The sequence below is a fragment of the Phaenicophaeus curvirostris genome (assembly GCF_032191515.1).
Source record: "Phaenicophaeus curvirostris isolate KB17595 chromosome W unlocalized genomic scaffold, BPBGC_Pcur_1.0 scaffold_34, whole genome shotgun sequence".
NCBI lineage: Eukaryota > Metazoa > Chordata > Aves > Cuculiformes > Cuculidae > Phaenicophaeus > Phaenicophaeus curvirostris.
The window spans coordinates 1,532,376-1,556,778 of NW_027206663.1; the positions used below are offsets into that span (position 1 = coordinate 1,532,376).

The 24,403-nt window shown below is 39.6% G+C and overlaps 1 protein-coding gene across 4 annotated transcripts in view; it reads right to left on the reverse strand.

Moving 5' to 3' along the window:
• LOC138733790 (nipped-B-like protein) overlaps window positions 1-24,403 on the reverse strand; it is a 177,919-nt gene that overhangs the window by 72,674 nt on the left and 80,842 nt on the right. For 3 of the 4 annotated variants that reach the window (XM_069881276.1, XM_069881277.1, XM_069881278.1), the window contains exon 9: window positions 18,457-19,089. The exons of the other annotated variant lie outside the window; for it this stretch is intronic. In XM_069881276.1, the coding sequence (XP_069737377.1) occupies window positions 18,457-19,089 (633 nt within the window). The remainder of the gene's footprint in view (window positions 1-18,456; window positions 19,090-24,403) is intronic. 4 annotated transcript variants of the gene reach the window in all.

A 24,403-nucleotide genomic window follows, 5' to 3' on the forward strand; every position in this document is an offset into this window, starting at 1 on the left:
AAAGCCCTACCTGCACTAAGGCATTTCTCAACTATAATTTTGTAATTTGTCAAAAAAAAGCAAAGATTTTCTCTGTAATGAGGGAATATGATTTTAAGACTAAGTAATGATCAAACATGGGTTGGAAATTCTGTTGTAGATTTATTGTTAAGATGTCTAGACTGAAACAAAGAAACTTACGCTTAACAGTTTAATTTAACCATTAAGGCAGGTACACTTTATTCAGCGCTGGAGAAGACTCGGGATTTGTCCTCAGAGTGCTTCTGCCAAGCAGTGATTTCACAGAAAATATTACACAGAATTGTTTTCAAATTCATATTTTTCCCCCTGAAATGACAAGTGTACTTTATTCCTGGAACCTCATTGCATATCAAATCAGCTCAGAGTCATTAAGGTGTGGCATATCTGAGTGGTCAATCTCAACAACTCTGGGTGACAAGAAGGGTTGTTATAGTTATCTTAATGGTTATCTTGTTTCTAAAACATTATAGTTGATGTTCCATCCCACCATTTACAAATCACCATTTCAAGACCACAAATGCAGTATAAGAAAAAGAACTTATTTTATGCCTAGATTTGTGGTGCCTTATCACTAGATGCACTAGTCATCTCTCTTTTTGGGAGCAGGGGAAGGGCAAGGAGGATGCAATCAAGGAAGAGGTAGTTGAACTCTAAGGAAAAAAAACCAATCTCTCGAGTCATAAACCATAATTATAATATATGGCTTCTAATTTCTTCTATACTTGTAGAATATTCTTATTCAGAAGAATTAAAATTTTGAAAGATCATCTCCAAAATTAACATTAGAACACAGTAACAAGTAGTAACGTGGTTGTAACACTGTCCAACGCAGAAAGCGTGCTGTCCCCATTGCGCTGCAAGTGGAATCAAACTGCAAAGAAGAGGAGGATGGCTCCTGCAGCCTAGAAACATTCCCTAGGCGGTGCCATCCTCAAATGACCATCAAAACAACCTCTGAGGAAAAGAAGAGTGATTGTCTTGGAGGATTCCCTTCCGAAGGGAACAGAGGGCCCTGTCTGCAGACTAGACCCACTGCACAGGGAGGTCTGCTGCCTGCCTGGGGCCTCAGTGAAAGACTTCATTAGAAAGCTTCCTTCCCTGGTAAAGCCTACAGATTATTACCCTCTGTTAGCGTTCCAAGTAGACAATAACAATATCCAGAGGAGGAAGCTGAGGACAATTAAGAGGGACTTCAGGGCTGTGGGGAGAATGGTGAAGGGCTCTGGGGCACAAGTAGTGTTTACCTCCACCATTCAGACTACCATTCTCCACCATTCAGACTAAAAGAGAACAAGAAAAAACAGTCAACCTGGCTCCAAACCTGGTGTGAGGAGCAAAACTTTGGGTTCTTTGATCATGGACTTGCCTACACACCACCAGGCTTCTTTATCAGGGATGGGGCACACTTGTCTCCTAGGGGCACAAAATTCCTGATCAAAAATCTAGCAGGGCTCATTAATAGAGCTTTAAACTAGATGTGAAAGGGGATGGGGATGAAGCCAGGCTAGTCAGGAGTGAGCCTGGAAATGGCACTCCAGTGCCTGAGAGATGGTGTATTGGTAAGGACCGCCAGTATATCAGCCCAGAGCAAGTGGGGGCAAGTACATCTCATGAGGTAATTGGCATTGATGGGTTAGATAATCCAAGGACCAGTCATTTAGGAATGAACACTATTCCCTTTATGAGAGCTGAGGGATTAACAGCCCAACTGAAGTACATATACACCAATGCACACAGCATGGGCAATAAACAGAGGAGGAATTGGAAGCTATTGTAGGGCAAGGAGACTATGACGTAGTTGCCATCACAGAAACATGGTGGGAAGACTCGTATAACTGGAGTGCAGCTATGGTGGGGTATAAACTCTTCAGGTGGGACAGTAAAGGTAGGAGAGGTGGTGGAGTAGCCCTCTATGTTAGAGAGTGCTTTGATACCCTCGAGCTGGATTATGGTGATGACAGGACTGAGTGCCTATAGGTAAAAATCAGAGGAGCCCACAAGAAGGCAGATGTTGTGAGGGGAGTCTGTTACAGACCACCCAGCCAAGAAGAAGCAGCTGATGAGCTCTTCTACAAACAACTGGGAGAAGTCTCACGATCACTACCTCTTGTCCTTATGGGAGACTTTAATCTACCAGATATCTGCTGGAAATACAATACAGCAGAGAGAAAGCAGTCCAGGAGGTTCCTGGAGTGTGTGGAAGACAACTTCCTTACACAACTGGTGAATAAGTCGACAAGGGAAGGCGCCCTCCTGGACCTGCTGTTTGTGAACAGAGAAGGCCTTCTGGGGGGTGAGACAGCTGGAGGACGTCTGGGGCAAAGCGATCATGAGATGGTAGAATTCTCAGTTCTAGGTGAGGTGAGGAGGGGGATTAGCAGAACAGCCACATTAAACTTCCAGTGGGCAGACTCTGGACTGTTCAGAAGGCTGCTCGATCAAGTTCCTTGGGAGACAGTCCTTAAGGGCAAGGGAGCCCAAGACGGCTGGGTACTCTTCAAGAAGGAAATCCTGGTGGCAGCGCAGGAGCAAACTGTCCCCATGTGCAAGAAAATGAGCCAGCAGAGAAAAAAAACAGCTTGATTGAGCAGGGAGATATGGGTGGACATCAAAAAGAAGAAGAATGTCTATGAACTTTGGAAGAAGGGACAGATGTCTTCGGTGGACTACAGGAAGGAAGTGAGATCATGCAGAGGAAAAATCAGGAGGGCTAAAGCCAAACCAGGACTTACTGGCCAATTCGGTGAAAGATAATAAAAAATCTTTCTATAAATACTTCAATAGTAAAAGGAGGACCAGGGAGAATATCCAGTCTTTATAGGATGCAAAGGGAAAAACTGTGACAAAGGATGAGGACAAGGCTGAGGTACTTAATGCCTTCTTTGCCTCAGTCTTTATTAGTAAGGAAAGTTGTTCCCTTTGTGTACATCCCCAGGAGCTAGAGGAGCAGAATAAAGCTCCCATGATCCAAGAGGAGGTGGCTAGAGACTTGCTTGCCCAGCTAGACATCCAGAAGTCTATGGGGCTGGATGGGATCCACCTGAGGGTATGAGGGTGCTGGCGGATGTGCTTGTCAAACCCCTTTCCATCATCTTCCAGCAGTCATAGAATCATAGAATCACCAGGTTGGAAAAGACCCACCAGATCATCGAGTCCAACCATTCCCATCAAATACTAAATGATGCCCCTGGCTGACTAGGGAAGTTCCACTGGACTGGAGGCTGGCTGATGTTATACTCATCTACAAGAAGGGTCAAAGGGAGGACCCAGGAAACTACAGGCCTGTCAGTCTGACCTCAGTGCCAGGGAAAGTCATGGAACAGGTGATCTTGAGTGCTATCATGAAGCACACGCAAGAGAACCGGGTGATCAGGCCCAGTCAACATGAGTTCACAAAAGGCAGGTCCTGCCAAACTAACCTGATCGCCTTCTATGACAAGGTGATCTGCCTACTCGACGAGGGAAAGCCTGTGGTTGTAGTCTTCTTGGACTTCAGCAAAGCCTTTGACACCGTTTCTCACAGCATTCTGCTTCGGAAACTGTCAGCCTCTGGCCTGGACAAGCGCACCCTCTCCTGGGTGGAAAACTGGTTGGATGGCCAGGCCCAGAGAGTGGTGGTAAATGGTGTGAAATCCAGCTGAAGGCCGGTCACAAGTGATGTCCTCCAGGGCTCAGTGCTGGGTCCAGCCCTGTTCAATGTCTTTATCAATGACCTGGATGAAGGCATTGAATGCACCCTTAGTAAGTTTGCAGACGACACTAAACTGGGAGGTAGTGACGATCTGCTGGAGGGTAGGGAGGCTCTGCAAAGGGATCTGAACAGGCTGGACTGATGGCCTGAGATCAATGGGATGAAGTCCAACAAGGCCAAATGCCGCGTCCTGCACTTGGGGCACAACAACCCTGTGCAGTGCTACAGATTAGGGGAAGACTGTCTAGAAAGCTGCCGGGAGGAGAAGGATCTGGGGGTGTTGATTGATAGCCGGCTGAACATGAGCCAGCAGTGTGCCCAGGTGGCCAAGAAGGCCAATGGCATCTTGGCTTGTATCAGAAATGGTGTGGCCAGCAGTTCTAGGGAAGTGATTCTCCCCCTGTACTCGGCACTGGTGAGACCACACCTCAAATACTATGTTCAGTTCTGGGCCTCTCGCTACAGGATGGATGTTGAGGCTCTGGAGTGTGTCCAGAGAAGAGCAATGAAGCTGGTGAAGGGGCTGGAGAACAAGTCTTACAAGGAGCGGCTGAGGAAACTGGGGTTGTTTAGCCTAGAGAAGAGGAGGCTGAGGGGAGACCTTATTGCTCTCTATAACTACCTGCAAGGAGGTTGTAGAGAGGAGGGAGCTGGCCTCTTCTCCCAAGTGACAGGGGACAGGACAAGGGGGAATGGCCTCAAGCTATGCCAGGAGAGGTTCAGACTAGATATCAGAAAGAATTTTTTCACAGAAAAGGTCACTGGGCACTGGCAGAGGCTGCCCAGGGCAGTGGTTGAGTCACCATCCCTGGAGGTGTTTAAAAGATGGGTAGACGAGATGCTCAGGGACATGGTTTAGTGGCAGATAGTAATGGTTGGACTGGTTATTGGAATGGTTATTCAAGAGGTCTTTTACGACCTGGTGATTCTATGGTCAGTTCCAGTGATGTGAACAAACTTTTGCTTCCCCGCCTCGTTTTAATTATCAAATTTATTTGTACATCTCTAAGTTCCTAAAACTCAAAAATAACGTACAACATTTAATGGCTGGAAGACAGTAAACACAGATAGAATAAACTCCATACAAAAACTGGTCACCTGCAAATAAGGAACTTTTCAGAAGTTCAACGAAAACCTGTAGGAGCATATGCCAACTTTATGGTAGACATGTAAAGCAAAATAAATGTACTGAATCAAAGGTGTAGCTTTTTAGCATGGCGATTTTTGATTTTTCTGTACAACTGTTGGATTAATATGAGAGCTTATATAGATTAACTTCACTATGCTACTTATTAAAACAAACATTTTTTTTAAAAGTCTTCATGTCTGTTTTTCTCCCTATGACTAAAATGACTTTGATCTCACTGAGTTTCATGGCAGGTCTTAGAACTGGCCATGAAGTAGAAAATTCCAGACTGATAGATTTCAAATAATTTTTTTAAAACATATACTTTAATATATATACATACACACACACATCACTACTTTATTTCACAATTAAAACTCTCTAAATTTGGAAACACATTAAAAAACTTCTGTTCTTAGGAAAAAGTCAGCTTTTTCATTTTAACCTAGAAATATCAGCCACACTACATAAGTCCTGTATCGCTCTTGTGGTGGATCTAACAGTTGCCTTTAAGACATTACTGTTACCAGTTATCTGTCTCATTCCTTTAACTGAGGTTATCACCTGTAGTAGAAGGGAACACACATTCACATTTCCACAAATGTGTTTCATTGTCTAGTGCATCAGCTTAAGGCACTAGTGAAGATGGTCTGCATTAGCCTACCAGACAGAACAAGTCAGCTAAGAGCCAAGCAAATGTTTCCTTCTGCTACCCCTGTTATAGGAGCAAGGCAAATGGCCAGAAGTTGTGATGCCTTAACCCACTGTAGGCTGGATCAACCAAAACTCACCTTCCAGAGCCCTCATGCTGAAGGCTCCAAGATTAAACAACCAAAACAATTCAGGTAGGACCAATTTTATCTCTTGAACTTCCATAACTGATCAGGCTCAAAATGCTGATCTTCATCATCATACAAAATGTCAAATTGTAAGTTGAGAACATTATGATTACATCACAATTTGGCATATTCCCTCTAAATACAGAGCTCTTCTGATGCACCTTCTTCATTTCTCTTGACAGTCAAGTACCACTGTTTTAGTAAGTTATAACCACAACCTGTTGACATCTTATTTGAGAAGAAAGGGATGTCTTCAAAGTTTTCTTTTCCTAAATGGCAAGGTGATCGCAGACAGAGTTACAGATTGCTCACAGATTTCTTCATATTTCCAGTGCATCTTGATGGTGATTCTCAGAACTAGACTCACTGTTTTGCCTTTATGAGATTTTTGTATCCTGGACAATAAAGCTGACCCAACTACATGAAAATATCAGGTTGAACTAGGATGTTAAAGGTAGGATGAGTACATAGTAGCACTATCTTCATCAAGCATAATGGAAAACCTCCACCGAATGAAGACAAAAACTTTTTAGGTTGTCTAAATCAGGTCTTCTCTTTTACAATCAAATATATCCAAATTTGCATAAACCTGCCTTGTTAAGTCACGAGTCCCAAGACCCCTTAGGGTCTTCACAAACAGATGAACTTAGGAACTTTTACAATATCAATATTCAAATATACTTCATATCCTTCAAGGCATCAGTGTCCAAGCTTCATCCACTTCATTCCATAGATAGTAAAATTTCTTTTTATTATGAGGATCTAGGACTTTGCCAAAATATCAGAGTAATATTTTTCTTTCAAATCCTGTAGACTTAGGTTCAAAGCTTGCCACAGTTCTGAAAAGGTAGGCTCATAAGCTCTTGAGACCAATGAAGTGTGATTAGGATCTTTTTGCTTCACTCTTTGTAACAGTTTTCATAATAAAAGGAACATGTAGTAAGCCAGAGTTTTTTTGACTATATTAGAGGTCAGGTATCCAAGTTTGTTCTTTTAAGATTCTTTTCTTTTTAGAAACAGTATTCACTCTTCCCCCCCTCCCCACAAGAATGTAGATACATCCAAAATGTATATACATTTTGTTCAATTCCTTGAACAAATTTTTGACAATTCAAAGTACAGTCTGATGTAAGTTATTCTCCTATGAATGCATTCTTTTGGCTTGACAAATCTGCATGGATGTTCTCTTTACATTGCAACATGCTCACCAAAAAGCAATACCTTGGTACTCAAAGCAAGATCATAAGCTAACTTATTCTAAAAAATAGCAGAGATGTGTCAAATTAAATGGGTCACTGTGGTGCAAGAAACACAAGGAACCACAAGTTTGAAATGAAAAAAAGGTTAGCTGGATTTCCAAGCAGTTATGTCTCACCTGTCCTGTTATGAACAGTATTCCTGGAGACAGGTTGTGGCCTTCATCTTTGGAAGTATCTGTGTGTCAAAACAATGAGTACTTTCAGATTTAGAAAATAATTAATTACTGCAGAACCTTTGTGCAAAAACACATTGCACTGGAATAACCACAGATACCTTCAAATACATTTCTGCTGAAACTGCAAGTGAATTATGATTTGAAAAATATCCATCCTGAAAACATATAGTCGGAAGCTGAGTAAGCGTCAGGGACAGTAGCTGGATGAGGGGAGCTGTATTAAAGAAGTATCTTCATTCTTCCATTTAATCTGAAATCTTTCCAAAGCAGCAGTCAGAACACCACTAGTGCTGAAGTCTCCGATATTACTGCTTTCTTGCAAACCCGATGATTGTCTTAAGTCCAAGATTAATTTTTTTCAACAAATGAGTATAATAGGATGATAGCCTAAAAATTGCTTGCCCCAGCAAACTGAAATGGGCCTTTTCTAAATACCAATGAAAAGTTAATAAGTCTAAATAAGAACCATGTGCATGGTTACTGAGCTTTGTTTTAGCACCATGGTAACACTCCTCTCTATTAATACTGTTTGTTAGTCTTTAAAATGCAGAGATTTCTGAAAGATCTTGAAGACACAACAGATAAATTACTACTTCTCCATTTACACCTTGTAAGAGATTCAGTTGGAGACTTCATATCCAAGATGGTTAAGTGTGAACGTACCCCTCTTCTGAACCACAAAGAAGATTGATCCTCTAATGCAGAATTCTGGATGAACCATTTTGATGACGCCAGTACAAACTTTCATTTTTTAAAGCATAGCATTTAAGAGTAATATTTTAAAGCTCTAACACTTTTCAGATATTATTGGGATATGTTTCCACTCATTTGAAATATCACTTATTTGTATTAATTAAATCAGCAATGAATAAATTTATACCAAATATAAAAAGTCCTAAGCAGTTACTACTTATTGTCAAACCTTCCATTTTTAAACATCAAAGACAAGTCAGCCAGAGGTCAATTACAACCTTATCTTATTTAAGATAAAAGTCAAGACTAGGAATTTTTGACAAATAACATATAACCATACACCTAAATAACAAATCTGTTTACTGACAACTGTTTTCTTTTCCTAGTTATTCCTCACAGATCTCTTCAAAACTGTCCAAGCATCCTGTCCCCCCAACTAACAGTGTTGTGTAGACCACAAGAATCTAAACCAATCAATATAATATGGATACAAGAAAGACTTAAAATTACTTCAATGGTATTGATGGATGACCCATCAATGGAGTGAGGGCAGATATCCTTTCTTATCTTTCTACTTTTTCATGAATGTTCAGCATTACTGGCCATGAGAGTTTGCTCTCACCTGACCTTTCCTCAAAACCATATTCCAATAAGCAAATAATTACACAACTGAAGAGACCCTTTCATATCAGTAGAAGAGAGCACTAGCTCTCTCCCCTTGAAGGAGAGACTCGGCAAACATAGGTCAAAAATTTCACTCTCACTGCTTGCTCCCTTACAGAAGAAAGTACAGTCATGATCCTGGTATAGGAAGCTTTATAGAACAGAACAGGCTCCAAAGTAGAGATCAGAGGGCTTCCAGCTGCTCCAATTCACAGGAAGGGATTTCTGAGAATCTGAACAAAAACAGCTGCTAATTTTTAGCAATCTGTCAAGAGACTTTTAAGAGAATTTATCAAACTTCTAGTCGCTATGCAAAAAAGAAAGCTCATCAGAAGGAAGGATGTCCAAACTAAATCAGGAAAAACAAAAACCAAACAACCAAACAAAAAACTCAAAACAAAACCCCTGAAAAAACACCAAAAAACCCCCCCAAAAGCCTACAGGAGTCTGTGACATGCCTTAGAGCGTAGCAGAATTCAGAATCTTAATTTTGGTAAAGTTTTGCTTGTTTTAAATACGACAACAATGTAATCAGCATAACTGGAGAATGAAATATGATCTTATGAATTTTTCTACTTAAGGATGTTTGGTAACTCATTATTCCCTGTGCAACTCTAGTAATACAAAATAAATATTACACTAGAAAAAAACAAGAACTGAACTACACCAAATTATAAACAAGTATCTCTACTTGTTTAGAGAATGGAAGTTATAATTTAACCTCCCTAAAGTTAATATTGCTTTTATAAACAATATAATTTCAATTTATTCATGAGATGATAGATTTTTTTCTGACATAAATTCTGGGGGTTTATCCACGTGATTACTTTCTGAAGAATTACAGTTTTGTAAACTCAATTGTTTAAAAAAATTGACCAAAATGTTAAGTGCAGTTACTTTTGAAATACACAATGGAACACCTAATTTCACAAAAATAAATGCAACACACTACCAGTAGACTTAATGAAAACTACTTATTTTACATATCACTTAAAGATTAACATATCCAATTAGTTTCAAATTCACTTGTAGGAACAACAAACTTTATAAATAAGGAAATGACTTTGAAATTTCTTGGTGAACACTTTTAACCTCCCTTCCAGACACTGATTTCATTCTGACATCATACCTCGCGTTACAAAAATATTTTCAATTAACTAGATCCAGTAACATTTATATGGGGTGATAATGAAAAAAGTCTGTGGCATCTTAGGTGGATGTCAGAGTGAAATTATTGACTATGAACTACAGAAATGCTGGCCTTAACCTGTTTATAAGCTTTATTAATTATACATGCCATTTCTTTATAAAGATTTATATCCATTATAGAGAAGTGATTGTCCAGAATAAAATAAAGTCATTACTGGGTAAGTAATATTATAAATCCTTCCATCCATTTAACAGGTACAATCAAGGGTATATGCTACATGCAGATGACATTTAATTTTCTAATCTTAGTTTACAGTACAGGTAAAAATAAAAAACACTTCTTAGCAGACTTCTGGGTTTAGTTATTTTCTATGCCTGCTTACAACAGCAGGTTTCTGCTCTACCCTATGTAAAGCACGACTTGGAATAAACATGGGAATTTACTTTCATGCTACACAAGAGCACCAAAAGAAAGTAAACACCATTAAAATATATGTGTCTGGTTTTTTTAAAAAAAAAGTGTTCGTCACTCAATCATTATTTCAATCTTTAAAAACAATATAAAAGAAAATAATTTTTCCTAGATAGGTGGAAACACTGCCATACTTCATTGCAATTTCCCTAAACTGAAAAGGAATTTCTTCCCCTTACTTTTCTTAAAACACATCTGAACACAAAACAAAAAGTGTCTCATCTGTAGGAACTGGATGTTGCAAACCTGCTTTTTTCTCGGGAAAGCTACATGAGGTTCCAGTTTCGTTCATTTAGATGACACTACAAAATGCAGACTTAATGAAAATTTGTATACACAAAATATATGATACCCGATTCTCACAGTCCTACCATATAACGACACAAACATTTATATTTTACACTGTCTCATTTCATCCTTTGGTATTAGTGACTGTAATCTTCTGCCAGATTACTAGACAAATGACTACACTTGTATCTCCAGTTTTAAGTAAATAAAACCCCTATAACATTTTTTTTCTTTAATGAATGGGAACAAACTCATTATGATTACACATTCTGTGATTTCATTCATTGGCTACATAGAATTAGATGTGAAAAAACTATTAATTCTTAATAGCGTTCTGCTACTCTCCTCTTTCAGGGACGTTTGGGGGTAGATGGGTAATGGGGAGAAAGGGAGAGGAGCTGGATAAGAACTTAAAAGGTAAGAGAAAACGTTTACTTACCTATAACTGTAGTTTTGAGTTTTGCTCTGGCAGATTCACACTCTTGGGGTGTGTGTGTCTGCTGTTATGGGCTTGGAATGAAATAAAAAAAGAAGGGCCTACAGCAGGCATCCAAATGCCCCCTAACTGATCCAATTAATGGAGATAAAATTATTACAGCTTCCCTTCTTTTCAATTCAAAGAATCCACAGTAAGTGAGTAAAATGGATCCTCAGAGGTAAAATTTATAGGGGAAAAAACCCATAGAAATGAGAAGGTTTATCTCATTTTAAAAGTGCTTCTAATGCTTTTAAGTTTAAAAAAAAAATTAGCCTCCCAACGAAACAGTTAGTGATTAATGATTTCACGACTCGTTTCACAAACTCCAGTGAGCAGTGCCTTTTACAAGTAAAATTAGAACTCCTTAATCTGTTAAGATAGCCACATTATATAAAAGCGTCTTTGAAGTAGCCTAAAATATAACAGTGAACACACAACACTGTATAGAAGAGCTCAAATTAAAACTTAACAAATTTGAGTAAAATAAAAATGTAAAGCAATTTGAAAAAGAGTCTCTGAAAAAAAGATGGGTTGCTTTCTGTTTTTTTTCAAGTAATTTCAAGGTTATCTTCCCTTTTCCCTTTCCAGAAGACTCAAAGCTCCTTTTAACATTAATATCTTAAATATTTTTAATTCACAGTGTTTGGGGCCTTTAGAAAAGCATGAAAGGTCTTGAGGTAGAAACCTTGAACCTGGAAATTAATTTGATAGCAGGTCTAAATCATGAAGAACAAGAAGAACTTAATGTAATGAGGCACTGGAACAAGTTGCCCAGGGAAGCTGTAGATGCCCCATCCCTGGAGGTGTTCAAGGCCAGGTTGGATGGGGCCTTGGGCAGCCTGATCTAGTGGGATGTCCCTGCCCATGGCAGGGGGCTTGGAACTAGTTGATCTTTAAGGTCCCTTCCAACCCAAACTGTTCTATGATTCTATGGTTCTATGGTTCGAATGTTCTTGGAAAGGTTTAGACTGAAAGTGACTGACTACAAACAAAAATAACCCACTTGTATCTGAAAGCACAAATTAAGGCAAAGAAGTGAGGTTACCAAAATGGAATTTCTCCCAACAACACCCCCCACTCCCTCCACCCAAAGAAAATAAGATTCAGGAGAAGAACAGAAATTCCTGAGACATAATTTTCTAAAACTCCACAGGATTTCCTGTATTTTGTGAATTAGTCAACTTCAAAATGTGAACTAGGCACAGCTCCAGTTAAGTGAACAAAATAGGTTCAGAATATGGACCTCTGCTTGTTTTGAAAGCATTCAGGAGCACAAAGTAGTGCAGGAAATGTAACAGTGATTAGAAGAAAGTGTGTGTGAAGCTTCATTATTTCTAATTTATTTAGAAAGTTATACTGATGTACCTAAGAATCTTACTTGTTGACTTTTGTGGAAAAAGTTAATCCCTTTCTGTATTAACTCTTCCAAGTCACTTCTTTTTAACTCTGAGGAGTTTTCTGACTCTAATCTGAGTCTTGATAAATAACAGCTGGATCTATCTGTGATATTACACACCCTTTCAAAAGAGAAGATATAATTTAGTATTGATTGACAACTTGTATCTGATGAGGGTATAGAGGCCATTGTGAGGGAGGCAACAGGAACTGAAAATCTGAGGGTTGTCATATTCCATGGACTTATTTGTTTATTCTGAGGCTATTAAACATAACGGGTGCATTAGGATGTAACTTTTGGTGCCAAGTGCCTTGATCTACAAAATCTCCAATTATTTCTTTCATTATAAGATACAGACAAAGTACTTGCAAAATTAATCAATACGGAGAGTCTTCCTTGGTGGAAAAAGTAGGAAGAGGAGATGGACTCTTGTCCTTCCACACAGAGGACAAGGATGAAACCATATTCTTCAAATTTTTACCTCTCTATCATGATTAAAAGACCATATAATCCACTTAATCCAAGATCCAAAGAGACCAAAAGGATAGAATTATGAAAATAGAGCTCTGAAAAGCACTCAGATATGGAGGTAAAAGGTCTATATTATAAAAATTAGTCAAAACTGTCGCAATTTGCAGTAGTGATTTTTGCACTAAGAATTCATTTTTCATGAAGCAAAAGCATGACAATCAGGTTCCAGAAAGATATGCTGCTTTTCAAAGAAGGTGGCACTTCTGCAAACCCCTGTGTTAGTTCCACCTCTAGAATGGAGACTGCCTCCTACTTTGAGAGACTTTGTTGGGTGGAAGGTAAATATTTAATGTTTTCTTAGAATTAGGAATTTATTACAGAAGGTACTATAAATCTCTAAAGGATTACAATCTTTATTTCCCACCTGTACCAAACATTATAAAAGGACCTCGGCATTAAAAAAATAGGCCTTAGAATTACCTTAGGCAAGTGCAGCAGTTGTATAATTTTTAGCAAGAACCTCCTCCCCCCAAAAAAAACATCTCCACGTCTCCTCTGTAATAAACAGTTCCACTGCACTACTGGTTCCCAACCACAGAAAGAACAAGTCATATCTATCCATAGCCTTACTGTTAAAAAAGAAGCATTTGAAAACCTCTGATGAAGCATAGTACTGTAGAGATTTCATATCTAAAAAAAGGACAGAAGAGATCACTCATCTTCTATCAAAGATGATGATGAGCTTAATGATGGTGATGATAGGGTTGAATGTCTATGGGTAGAAATTAGAGGAACCCCCAATAAGGCAGATATCATGGTGGGAGTCTGCTATAGACCACCCAGCCAGGAAGAAGAGGCTGATGAGATACAAGCAACCGGGAGAAGTCTCACGATTGCTAGCCCTTGATTTTGTGGGAGACTTCAAATTAACAGATGTCTGTTGGAAGTACAGTACAGCAGAGAGGAAACAGAGTAGGAGGTTTCTGGAGTGTGTGGAAGACATCTTCCTGACACAAGTGGTGAGTGAGCCGACTAAGGAAGATGCCCCACTGGACCTGCTGTTTGTGAACAGAGAAGGCCTTGTGGGAGATGTGACGGTTGGAGGATGCCTGGAGTACAGCAATCATGAGATGGTAGAATTCTTAGTTCTGGGAGAAGTAAACAGGGGTGGCAGCAGAATGGCCACCTTGGACTTCTGGAAGGCAGACTTTGGACTGTTCAGAAGGTTGCTCGATCAAGTTCCTTGGGAAACAGTCCTTAAGGGTAATGGAGCCCACAAGGGCTAGATGCTCTTCAAGAAGGAAATCCTGGTGGCACAAAAGCAGGCCATCCCTGTGTGCTGAAAAATTCACTGGTGGGGAAGAAAACCAGCCTGGCTGAGCAGGGAGATCTGGGTGGATCTCAGAAAAAAGAGGAAAGTATATGAGCTCTGGAAGAAGGGACAGGCATATCGGGAGGACTACAAGGATATATCAACAACAAAAGGAGGGCCAAGGAGAATCTCCATCCTCTACTGGACGCAGGGGGAACAATAGTGACAAAGGACAAGGATAAGGCTGAGGTACTTCATGCCTTCTTTGCCTCAGTCTTTACTAGTAAGGTTAGATGTTCTCTAGGTACTCAGCCTTCTGAGCCAGAAGACAGGGAGGAAGAGGAGAACAAAGCTCCCATGAGCCAAGAGGAAATGGTTAGGGACCAGCTCGGCCAATTAGACATTCACAAGTCTATGGGGCTGGATGGGATCCACCCAAGGGTATTAAGAGAGCTGGTGGAGGTGCTCACCAAACCCCTCTCCATCCTCTACCAGCAGTCCTGGCTGACTGGGGAAGTCCCACATGACTAGAGGCTAGGAGATGTTACACCCATTTACAAGAAGGGATGGAGAGAGGATCCAGGGAACTCCAGGCCTGTCAGTCTGACCTCAGTGCCAGGGAAGGTCATGGAGCAGGTCATCTTGAGTGCTATCACACAGCACACACAGGACAACCAGGTGATCAGGCCTACTCAGCATGGGTTTTTGAAAGGCAGGTCCTGCCAAACTAACCTGATTGCCTTCTATGACAGGGTGACCTGCTTGATGAAAGGCTGTGGATGTAGTGGACCTGGACTTCAGTAAAGTCTTTGACACCGTTTCTCACAGAATTCTGTTTGAGAAATGGGCTGCCACTGTCATGGACAGGAGCACCCTCTGCTGGGTAAAAAACTGGCCCAAAGAATGATGGTGACTGGAGTTAAATCCAGCTGAAGGCCAGTCACAAGTGGTGTTCCCCAGAGCTCAGTGCTGGGTCCAGTCCTGATCAATATCTTGATCAATGACCTTGATCGAGTGCACCCTTAGCAAGTTTACGGATGACACTAAACTGGGAGGAAGTGTTCATATGTTGGAGGGTAGGGAGACTCTACAGAGGGATCTGAACAGGATGGATCGATGAGCTGAGGCTAAAGTTCAACAAGGGCAAGTGCCGAGTCCTGCACTTGGGACACAACAACCCCATGCAGCATTACAGGCTTGGGGAAGAGTGGCTGGAAAACTGCCTAGCAGAGAAGGACCTGGGTGTGTTGGTCAACAGCCGACTGAACATGAGCCAGCAGTGCGACCAGGTAGCCAAGAAAGCCAGTAGCATCTTGGCTTATATCAGAAACAGTGTGGCCAGCAGGACCAGGGAAGTGATTCTGCTCCTGTACTCAGCACTGGTGAGGCCGCACCTTGAATCCTGTGTTCACTTCTGGGCCCCTCACTACAAGAAGGACATTGAGGTCCTGGAGCATATCCAGAGAAGAGCAACGAAGCTGGTCAAGGGGCTGGAGAATAAGTCTTATGAGGAGTGGCTGAGGGAACTGGGGTTGTTTAGCCTAGAGAAGAGAAGGCTGAGTGGAGACCTTATCACTGTCTACAACTGCCTTAAAGCAGGTTGCAGAGAGGTGAGTGTTGGTCTCTTCTCCCATGTGACAGGCGATAGGACGAGAGGAAATTGACTCAAGGTGCACCAGGGGAGGTTCACATTGGACATTAGGAAAAATTTCTTCACCGAAAGGTTTCTCAAGCATTGGAACAGGCTGCCCAGGGAGGTGATGGACTCCCCATCCCTGGAGGTATTTAAAAGACGGGTAGATGAAGTGCTCAGGGGTATGGTTTAGTAGTGGACAGGTACGGTTGGACTTCATGATCTCATAGGTCTTTTCCAACCTAGTGATTCTATGATTTAAAAGTTCCGAGTACAATTCTACTCAAAGTAATTTATGGAAAGCAACAAAATGTGCCAACACAAAGTCCCCATGCCTCAATTACAAAAGCAGCAAAGATGCTGTCATGCAGATCTAGAATAATATGTCGAGGGACACTTGCTATGTACAGCATCAGATAGCACTATATGTTCTCATTCTAATTAGACTGAGTAAATGCTAGAATCACACTACTTGACATGTGATGTTAAATTACAGTATATGTATTAAAATATGCTTACGTCAGGCTTTTGCAGAAATACAGTAAGCAACTTCACAGAAATTAATGACACATTTAGGAGTTACTGGCTATATTTCTAACAGATATATTCCCATAGGAACAATAGAGGAAGCTTCCTCCTGCTGTCACATCAAACCAAACAGCTATAACTAGAATAAACCCAGAGTGTAACAATTTATAGACATAGTACAAACTTACTGGCAGTGGCAAAAGCGGTACCAAAAAAATAAAAAACATATTTGTCCAAGGTAACAGCTTTTCAGGAAATCTGTCCCAAGACCGCTAAAAATCCCTCTACTCAACACCATTCATGGCTGAAACCTCAGCAGCTAATGTGAAAAGAGCTGCTGCCTAGCATAGGGGCAACTCACCACCAGTGAATAATTGGTGATTGTTTGTCCCAATATAAGGCAGCAACTCTTGCACCTAATCCATAGCAATTGCAGGAACTCAGGAAGAACTGAGACCTGGCAGAGGATACAGGTAGAAGGGAAGTATAAGATTAGAATCCTTATTTGGTAAGATGGTTATTGAGAGATCATGTTCTATAAAAATCACTCCTTTCCCCAAAGGAAACAAATCTGAGTCTGCCCATGGCTATGTTATTATGGTAAAGAAACTTCACAACTAATGTTCAGTATCTCCTGAAAGCCAGAACAAAAGAGAAAGTGTGTTTCAGTCTTGCTTTAAGTGTTTGAAGGCTGCTGTGCAGCACCAAAAATACACTGCAGTTTTTGAGATGCTTCTCAGCTAAAATGAGGTGGAGAATGTACTTGAAGTGTGGGAATATAAGAGTATTTTTTAAGTAGCAGGAGACAAACCACGAGTTCTCCATAAATAAATTTAAAATTAGTAGAAGAGATATAAGCAAATCAACAAATTCCACCATTTCATTAAATCAAAATTAAAAGCAGTAGAGATGTCTCTTGAGGTGAGCACCCATTTTCTCCGTATATTCACATTCACAAACAATGTTTTCTAACAAGACTTAATTTAGTTACCAAATAAGAAATACATAAAAAGTTAATCCTTTTAGTAATTGCAACAGAAAACATTTACATACACACAAACACAAAAAGCTCTCTCTCTCTCTAGGCATATTTAAAAAAAAGTCTTTGAATAGGGAGAAAACTTGTGCTCTCTCTGCTGGTTAAAGACCCAAACCATATATAAATTCAATTGCCTTTACGCGCGTATGTCCAAAATCGACCATTTTCACCTATGAACTTCCAAAACCAGGATCTGCACCATTTTCCTCTCTGTGAGATTTTTCTTGGGAGTATCTACTAAATTAGCATTATACTATATAAGATTTTTTTTCTCAGAAGTTACACACAGTACAGAGAAAGCTTCTGAAAAATACTTATGCTAACCTATCAGTATCTTCTTTATAAACCACATCTTATCTTCAAGATGTAAATGTGGGTTTTCCATCCTTTTTTGATACTTCTGAAGCCCTAGACCTTCAAACCATTAAAAACAGGGGAGGAAAAGAAAAGATAGGGGAAAAAAAGAAAATAAAAAGAAGAGAAAAATAAAAAGAAAAAAACCAAAGACGATAGATTCAATTAAATCAGTTAAGACAACCAGTATATCTATTGAAGTGAAGAGCAAACATTTCAGAAGCACATCTGATTCTTTGCTAGAGACTCTAAAACTTGTAATGCCTACATAATAATGAATATCCAGTTGAACACACATTGGAGACAATATAGTAGTATATATTACCCAATCATTACACTATCTTTAAAAGAATAGATGTGATTTTAATCTAACACCTCCTTCACATTAGGTTCAAACTGGGATATGAATAGAAATGGCATTAAAGAGTTTTCCTATATTTTCTTAAATATTTCTTGGCAACATAGATTGTCAATTAATAAATAACTAAAATTTATTACAATTTTTTACTTATGGTACTGCTGGGAATTTATAAACTATAAACAATGTTAACTGTACTTCAGTCTCATGGTTCAAAATAAAAGTAACTTAAAAAGAATTTTGAAACATAAGAACTTAATTTTCCATCTATTAAGATCCCAAATAAAGATTATCAGATATTAAAAATATGTGTATGAGAGGATATAGTTCATTGTTGGAGGGGAATGGAGATGAATGTCTTAGAACCACCTACACTGAGTAAACAGAATTGAACTGTATGACAATGACAGGAAAGTTTATATATATATACACATATAGGGCCTATATGCATATATATATTTTTATGTAATATATATAGTGTATACACACACACACACAAAATCCTTTTACCTTTATCTTGCACTTCTTTTGAAAATCGCTCCCTTTCAATAGCTGATTCACGTTCTATCCGCTCAATTTCAGCCAATGCATCCAATTCTACTTCATCATATGACGTTATAGTTCCTTGTTGCGAAACCTGTTGTTGTGTCTGTACCATAGGAGTTTGAGGTTGTTTTGCAGCAACTGAAGTGTTCTGTTGTAAAACAGGCACTTGTTGTGCCTGAAGGAAAGCTGTCTGTTCATGCTGCGGCAAACACTGAGCAGCATTTAGTGGACGGTTAACATCCTGTGGAGTAATGGGTGTTTTAGAAGTCTGTCCTGGGTACTGCACATTAAAAGGAATATCACCCTCTGACACACTGCTGTTTTCCAAACCAGAAAGCATATCATCCTGCTGGTCCATATCTGAAGATCTTACACGAGACAGTCTTAATGTAAGCTTAGTGGAGTCCTTGGAAGGAGAACTAATGATATCATACATTGCAGCTTTTTCAGTCTGGTCTTTTTCATCCTTGCCTAATTTCATTTTCTTTTGTTTCTTTTGCTTTCTTTCTGGAGAATCTAACAGTATGTCTGGGGGAACATCTCTAGGTGATGAGTAAGGTGGAGGCTGAGACTGTTGGATTAAAGGTTGTCTTGATCCTAGAATGATAATTCAGAAAAACTGAACAGTTATGTAGTTCCATGTTTATATAAAAGCACACTAAATATAACCTACATAATTTTAATATATATTTGTACATATATATGTGTTCACAAAAGGTCTAAATAAGATTGGTAGGAAGCACATCATTCCTAGATCAAGATGTAATCCAGATAGTTGTAGCGTAGTTCCCAGGAATTTCAACTGTCCACTGCAGGTAGAGAAGGGATCATTTCACAGAAGATGGAACAAGAAACCCAATACCAAAAAAGAATACATAAAAATAGTACCTACGGGTTCAGAATATCAACTATTAGAAAACAGTCAATGAAAGCAATCTGACTACAGAAAAAGGAAATAGCAAAAAGATTCTTAATAAGGTCCAGTGATGAAGACATAATGATCAATGTATACGCATTAGCCATTTCAGGTATATATTTTTAAATTAATTACAGTGTATATCAAAAAAAACAAAACCAAAACATCACAACCTCCTAAACTTCAATTTTGACAGTTCATTTTCAACTGGGTTTTGTTTAGGTTTTTTTTTTTCTAAACATTAGGTAAACTCATTCCAACCTCCCTCACTCGTTACTATCTAGAAAACACTAATTGTCTTAGACCATTTTTCTATCAGTCCCTGCCTTATCATCTCTCTTTCTTTTTTTTTAAAAAAAAGTATGATTTTTTACTTCTACATCCACCCATTTTAGACTTTGAGTATATTTAGAGAATTTTTTAAGAGAGGACTTTTTTTATTAAACACATGCTCAATTTAGTCACATTAATTTTTTGTTCCTCAAATTAAAACAGTTCCCCATAACTGTTAGCCCAGAAAGAGCTTTGAAAAACAGATAAGCTTTTCAATCTGTCCCACTTACAATTTTGACCTATAATTTTTAGCTTAAAAAGGAATGTGAGTGTGGAAAAAAAAATTAAAGCCCATTGATTGGACCAATAGAGTCAGCCTCCTCTTGTTGAACAAAGCAAATATTAATCTGATCCCATTCATCCACTGGGGAATAATGATCTTCAAAAAGCAGTGACTGAGATTATTATTATTAGTCAATCTGGTTTAGGTAATCATAGGTCAATACTTCTAACAGCACTCAAAACCTAATTGGAATACAAGTCCCCACGTGCTTCATTCAAGATACATCACTAAAAAAGAAAGCAGCTTTATTCTAAAGCTTAAATTTCTATCGGATGTTTTAAGAAATATTAAGAATCATTAAGCATTGTACTGACCTGTACATAAAAAGAAAAATAGATACCTCTAGCAAAGCTTCAATTCAATTGAAAGGTATGCCTTTACTGATGACTACTTTGCACAAGCTACTTATTTTCTCTCCCTAGTACATTCTGTGATAAGTCCTATAACCTCTGTATGTAGAACAAGATATAAAATGGGTTTATCTTACTCTTTCTTGGCCATCAGCATATTCTGCCAATAAAATCTACAACGCTGGAAAGCCTTATTTTGACATCCAGATTCTCAAGATCTTTTCACTACTCCATTTCCTCTCCTCTAATAAGAGACCACACTCAATCACTAGTACTGAAGTCCTGGCTACTACCCTATGAAAATCTCTCACTTGTCTTCCACCAGAGATTCCTATTCTTGTGATACCCTCTCCACACACATACACACTTCTAATTATTTTCTCTCTAGACAATAATTTTGTTTCACTGTAATGTAGAGCAGAAACCATTAGCTACTAATTTTTTTTAAGGCAATGACTACCACTCACTGGAAATAGAAGCTAGATTTGTATTTCTACAAATATTCTATATAAAGAGATCTTACTGGCATCTTACTATTGAATTAAATCTTAAATGAATATTTCTGAAGTTGCAGCAATGAAACATTTATCATTTTTCACAATTGCACTTCAAATAGAAAACACAGATTTGATTCTCCATTGTCCTAAATTTTTAAGTAAATTTGACAAGATTCTTCTGATTTGCATTCATTTGGTATTTTTCATAATGAAAAATAACACTGCAGCATCACATAAGGTGTTTGGTTTTTTTATCTTTGGGTTTACGTGAGGAAGTCAGAAGTATTTCAGTGCATTCCACTGAACATACTTGAAATCCAGTAAATTAAAACAAAAAAAAACCCTAAAGTAAAGTTTTCCCTCTCCTAGGCAGCACTACAAATAGCTATTTGAAAATATCTTCCTCCTGAAGGAAACTCCTGAAAGGTGTTGATAGTAAGGCCTATAAGAAGCATTTTAAGAGTACATGTTCTGGCAATAACTTCACATATTTCCAAGATGTCGAATGATGGCTAAGCCTATGGCAACAAAGGGACTTCAAAGCTACAATACCTATGTACTGAGACGAAAAGAAATTGAAATTGTCCAAAGGGATCTGGAAGGCTGGAATGCTGGGCTGAGACCAATGGCATGAGGTTTAACAAAGCCAAATGCTGGGTCCTGCACTTGGGGCACAACAACCCTGTGCAGTGCTACAGACTAGGAGAAGTCTGGCTAGAAAGCTGCCTGGAGGAGAGGGACCTGGGGGTGTTGGTTGACAGCGACTGAATATGAGCCAGCAGTGGCCCAGGTGGCCAAGAAGGCCAATGGCATCTTGGCTTGTATCAGAAACGGCATGACCAGCAGGTCCAGGGAGGTTATCCTCCCTCTGTACTCGGCACTGATGAGACCTCTCCTTGAATACTGTGTTCACTTCGGGGCCCCTCACCACAAGAAGGATGTTGAGGCTCTGGAGTGTGTCCAGAGAAGAGAAACAAAGCTGGTGAAGGGGCTAGAGAACAGGCCTTATGAGGAACGGCTGAGAGAGCTGGGGTTGTTTAGCCTGGAGAAGAGGAGGCTGAGGGGAGACCTCATTGCTCTCTACAACTACCTGAAAGGAGGTTGTAGACAGGAGGTTGATGGCCTCTTCTCCCAAGTGACAGTGGCCTCAAGCTCCGCCAGGGGAGGTTCAGGCTTGACATCAGGAAAATGTTTTTCATGGAAAGGGTCATTGGGCACTGGCAGAGGCTGCCCAGGGAGGTGGTTGAGTCACCATCCCTGGAGGTATTTAAAAGACAGGTGGAGGAGGTGCTGAGGGGCATGGTTTAGTGATTGATAGGAATGGTTGGACTTGATGATCCTGTGGGTCTTTTCCAACCTAGTGATTCTGTGAAAAAGATGAAGCATTCTGTAACAGTTTCATTGTACCATAGACATTAAGAGTTTTAAACAGATATCATACATTGAACATATACCACATTCTGTTGGATGCTTAAACTTCAGACAAAGCATCACCCATTATACAGAGAGAGTTCTGCCTATTACTGTTGAAGTCAGTCTAGAATATTTTGTATGTGAGAAAGCTTGAGCCATTAAATGTCTGAGAACAAAGCTCTTGCAAGACCTGCTGATAACAGAAGAAACATTTCTATTAAAAGAATACACAGACAGGCAGGTATGATCATGTTTGTTGAACTAATTGAGCTTCCAATGTTGTGAAGGTCTGTTCAAAAAAAATGATGTCGATGTAGTAAATCATACAATGATCTTTGGAAATTATCTTTGAGAATAGAGAAATACATATGCAGATTTTGAGTCAAAATCTAGGGCTGTTCAGTAATTCAGGAAAAAATAACTGACTTCCTGTAGTTGTTCTATAGTATCAGGAAAAGGACTGTATCCTTTTTGTATTATAGGAATATGTAAAACTTATGAGATAAAAGTAGATTGTCCACTGATTTGGGAAGGTCATTGTATCATTACTGAACAGCAAATACTGATGGTCATCCAGATAATGCCAAAGGTAGCTGTGAAGTAGGCAACACCATAGGAAATAAGGTCTCTACAGAAAACAAATACACCCGTCAACAATACCTCCATAGGTAATAATCCTGGGACTGGTTCTCTATACTAATTATTTTTCCTACTGATTCCTATTGGTAGATGGCAAGGAGTATAGAGGAATTATTAACTGCTGTAGCAATTTGTAAAAACCTTTTTTCTGTGACTCTTGACTGATTTCTTATCATCTCCTTTATAATTCAGGCAACTATAAAATGCATTGCATTGAGAGTAACTTGGCGTCCTCAAAACCGCAAAGTTTCAAAACACTTCTTGTTCATTTACCATGGAATAGCTTCACTTGCTCAGTGTACATCAGTAACTTGGGTAGTAAATAAATAAGCTTCTATTCAGGAGACTGCACACATCACTGACATCTAAATCTTACAGTTTCTGTCTACACGCTTACTAATCATTCCACAGTACTCTGCACAGAGCTGAAGAGAAACCCCTCCTTACCTTCTCAGCTACCTTTACAGTATAGGTATGAGGCCCTGAGTACAGTAGACAAAGTGCATGATGAGATAGGAGAGGAGGAACCTATGCAAGTACTCTCACCAAGATCAGAGAGACCAAACCCTCGTGACAAGACCTGCACTAAGACCAACACTGAGAAGAAACAGTGGTGAGTTATGGTCATTTGTGACTCCCTCCCGAGGGGAATGGAAGCACCCATCTGCGGACTGGACTCTCTTTTCAGGGAATTTTTCTGCCCTCCTGGGGCCCAAATCAGGGATGTCATCAGATGGAGCTTAGTACAACCTTCAGACTATTATCCACTTCTGCTCTTTCATGTGGGTGCTAATAATATTGCAACAAAAAGTCCAAGTTCAATCAAAAGAGATTTCAGGGCCCTGGGAAGAATGCTAAAAATTTCAGGAGCAAAAGTAGTGTTTGCCTCTTCCCAGTAATAGGGAGAGACTTTGGAAAAAGATGGGCGAGTCCAGGACATCAGAACCTGGCTCCAGGACTGGTGTCTCCAACAAAACTTTGGGGTTTTAAAGCATGGAAGAGTCTTCGAGGTACAAGATATGCTGAGGCCTGACAGGATCCACCTGTCTCAATGGGGAAAAGTGTCTTTGAGCATAAGCTGGCAAGACTGATCGAGAGGGCTTTAAACTAGAATTGATGGAGGAAGGGAATACCAACAGAAGAGCTGAAGGCAAGCCAAGGGTTGGCATGGCATCGCCTGAGGGTGGCAATGCTAATGGAATTATTCACACTGCTCCTAGGAGCGCTGTGGGCTTAGGAGCATGTCTGAAATGCTTGTGCACAAACACACACAGTATGAGAAACAAACAGGATGAACTGGAAGCCTTGGTCCATTCCCAGAGCTATGATATCATTGGCATTTGCGAGGCTTGGTGGAATGATCAATGAAGTGTGACTGTACAGCCCTTACAGTTAGGGATGATGTGATTGAGAGCCTCTGGGTGAGGATAAGGGGGACGGAAAACAAAGCAGATGTCAGTGTGGGTGTCTACTATCAATC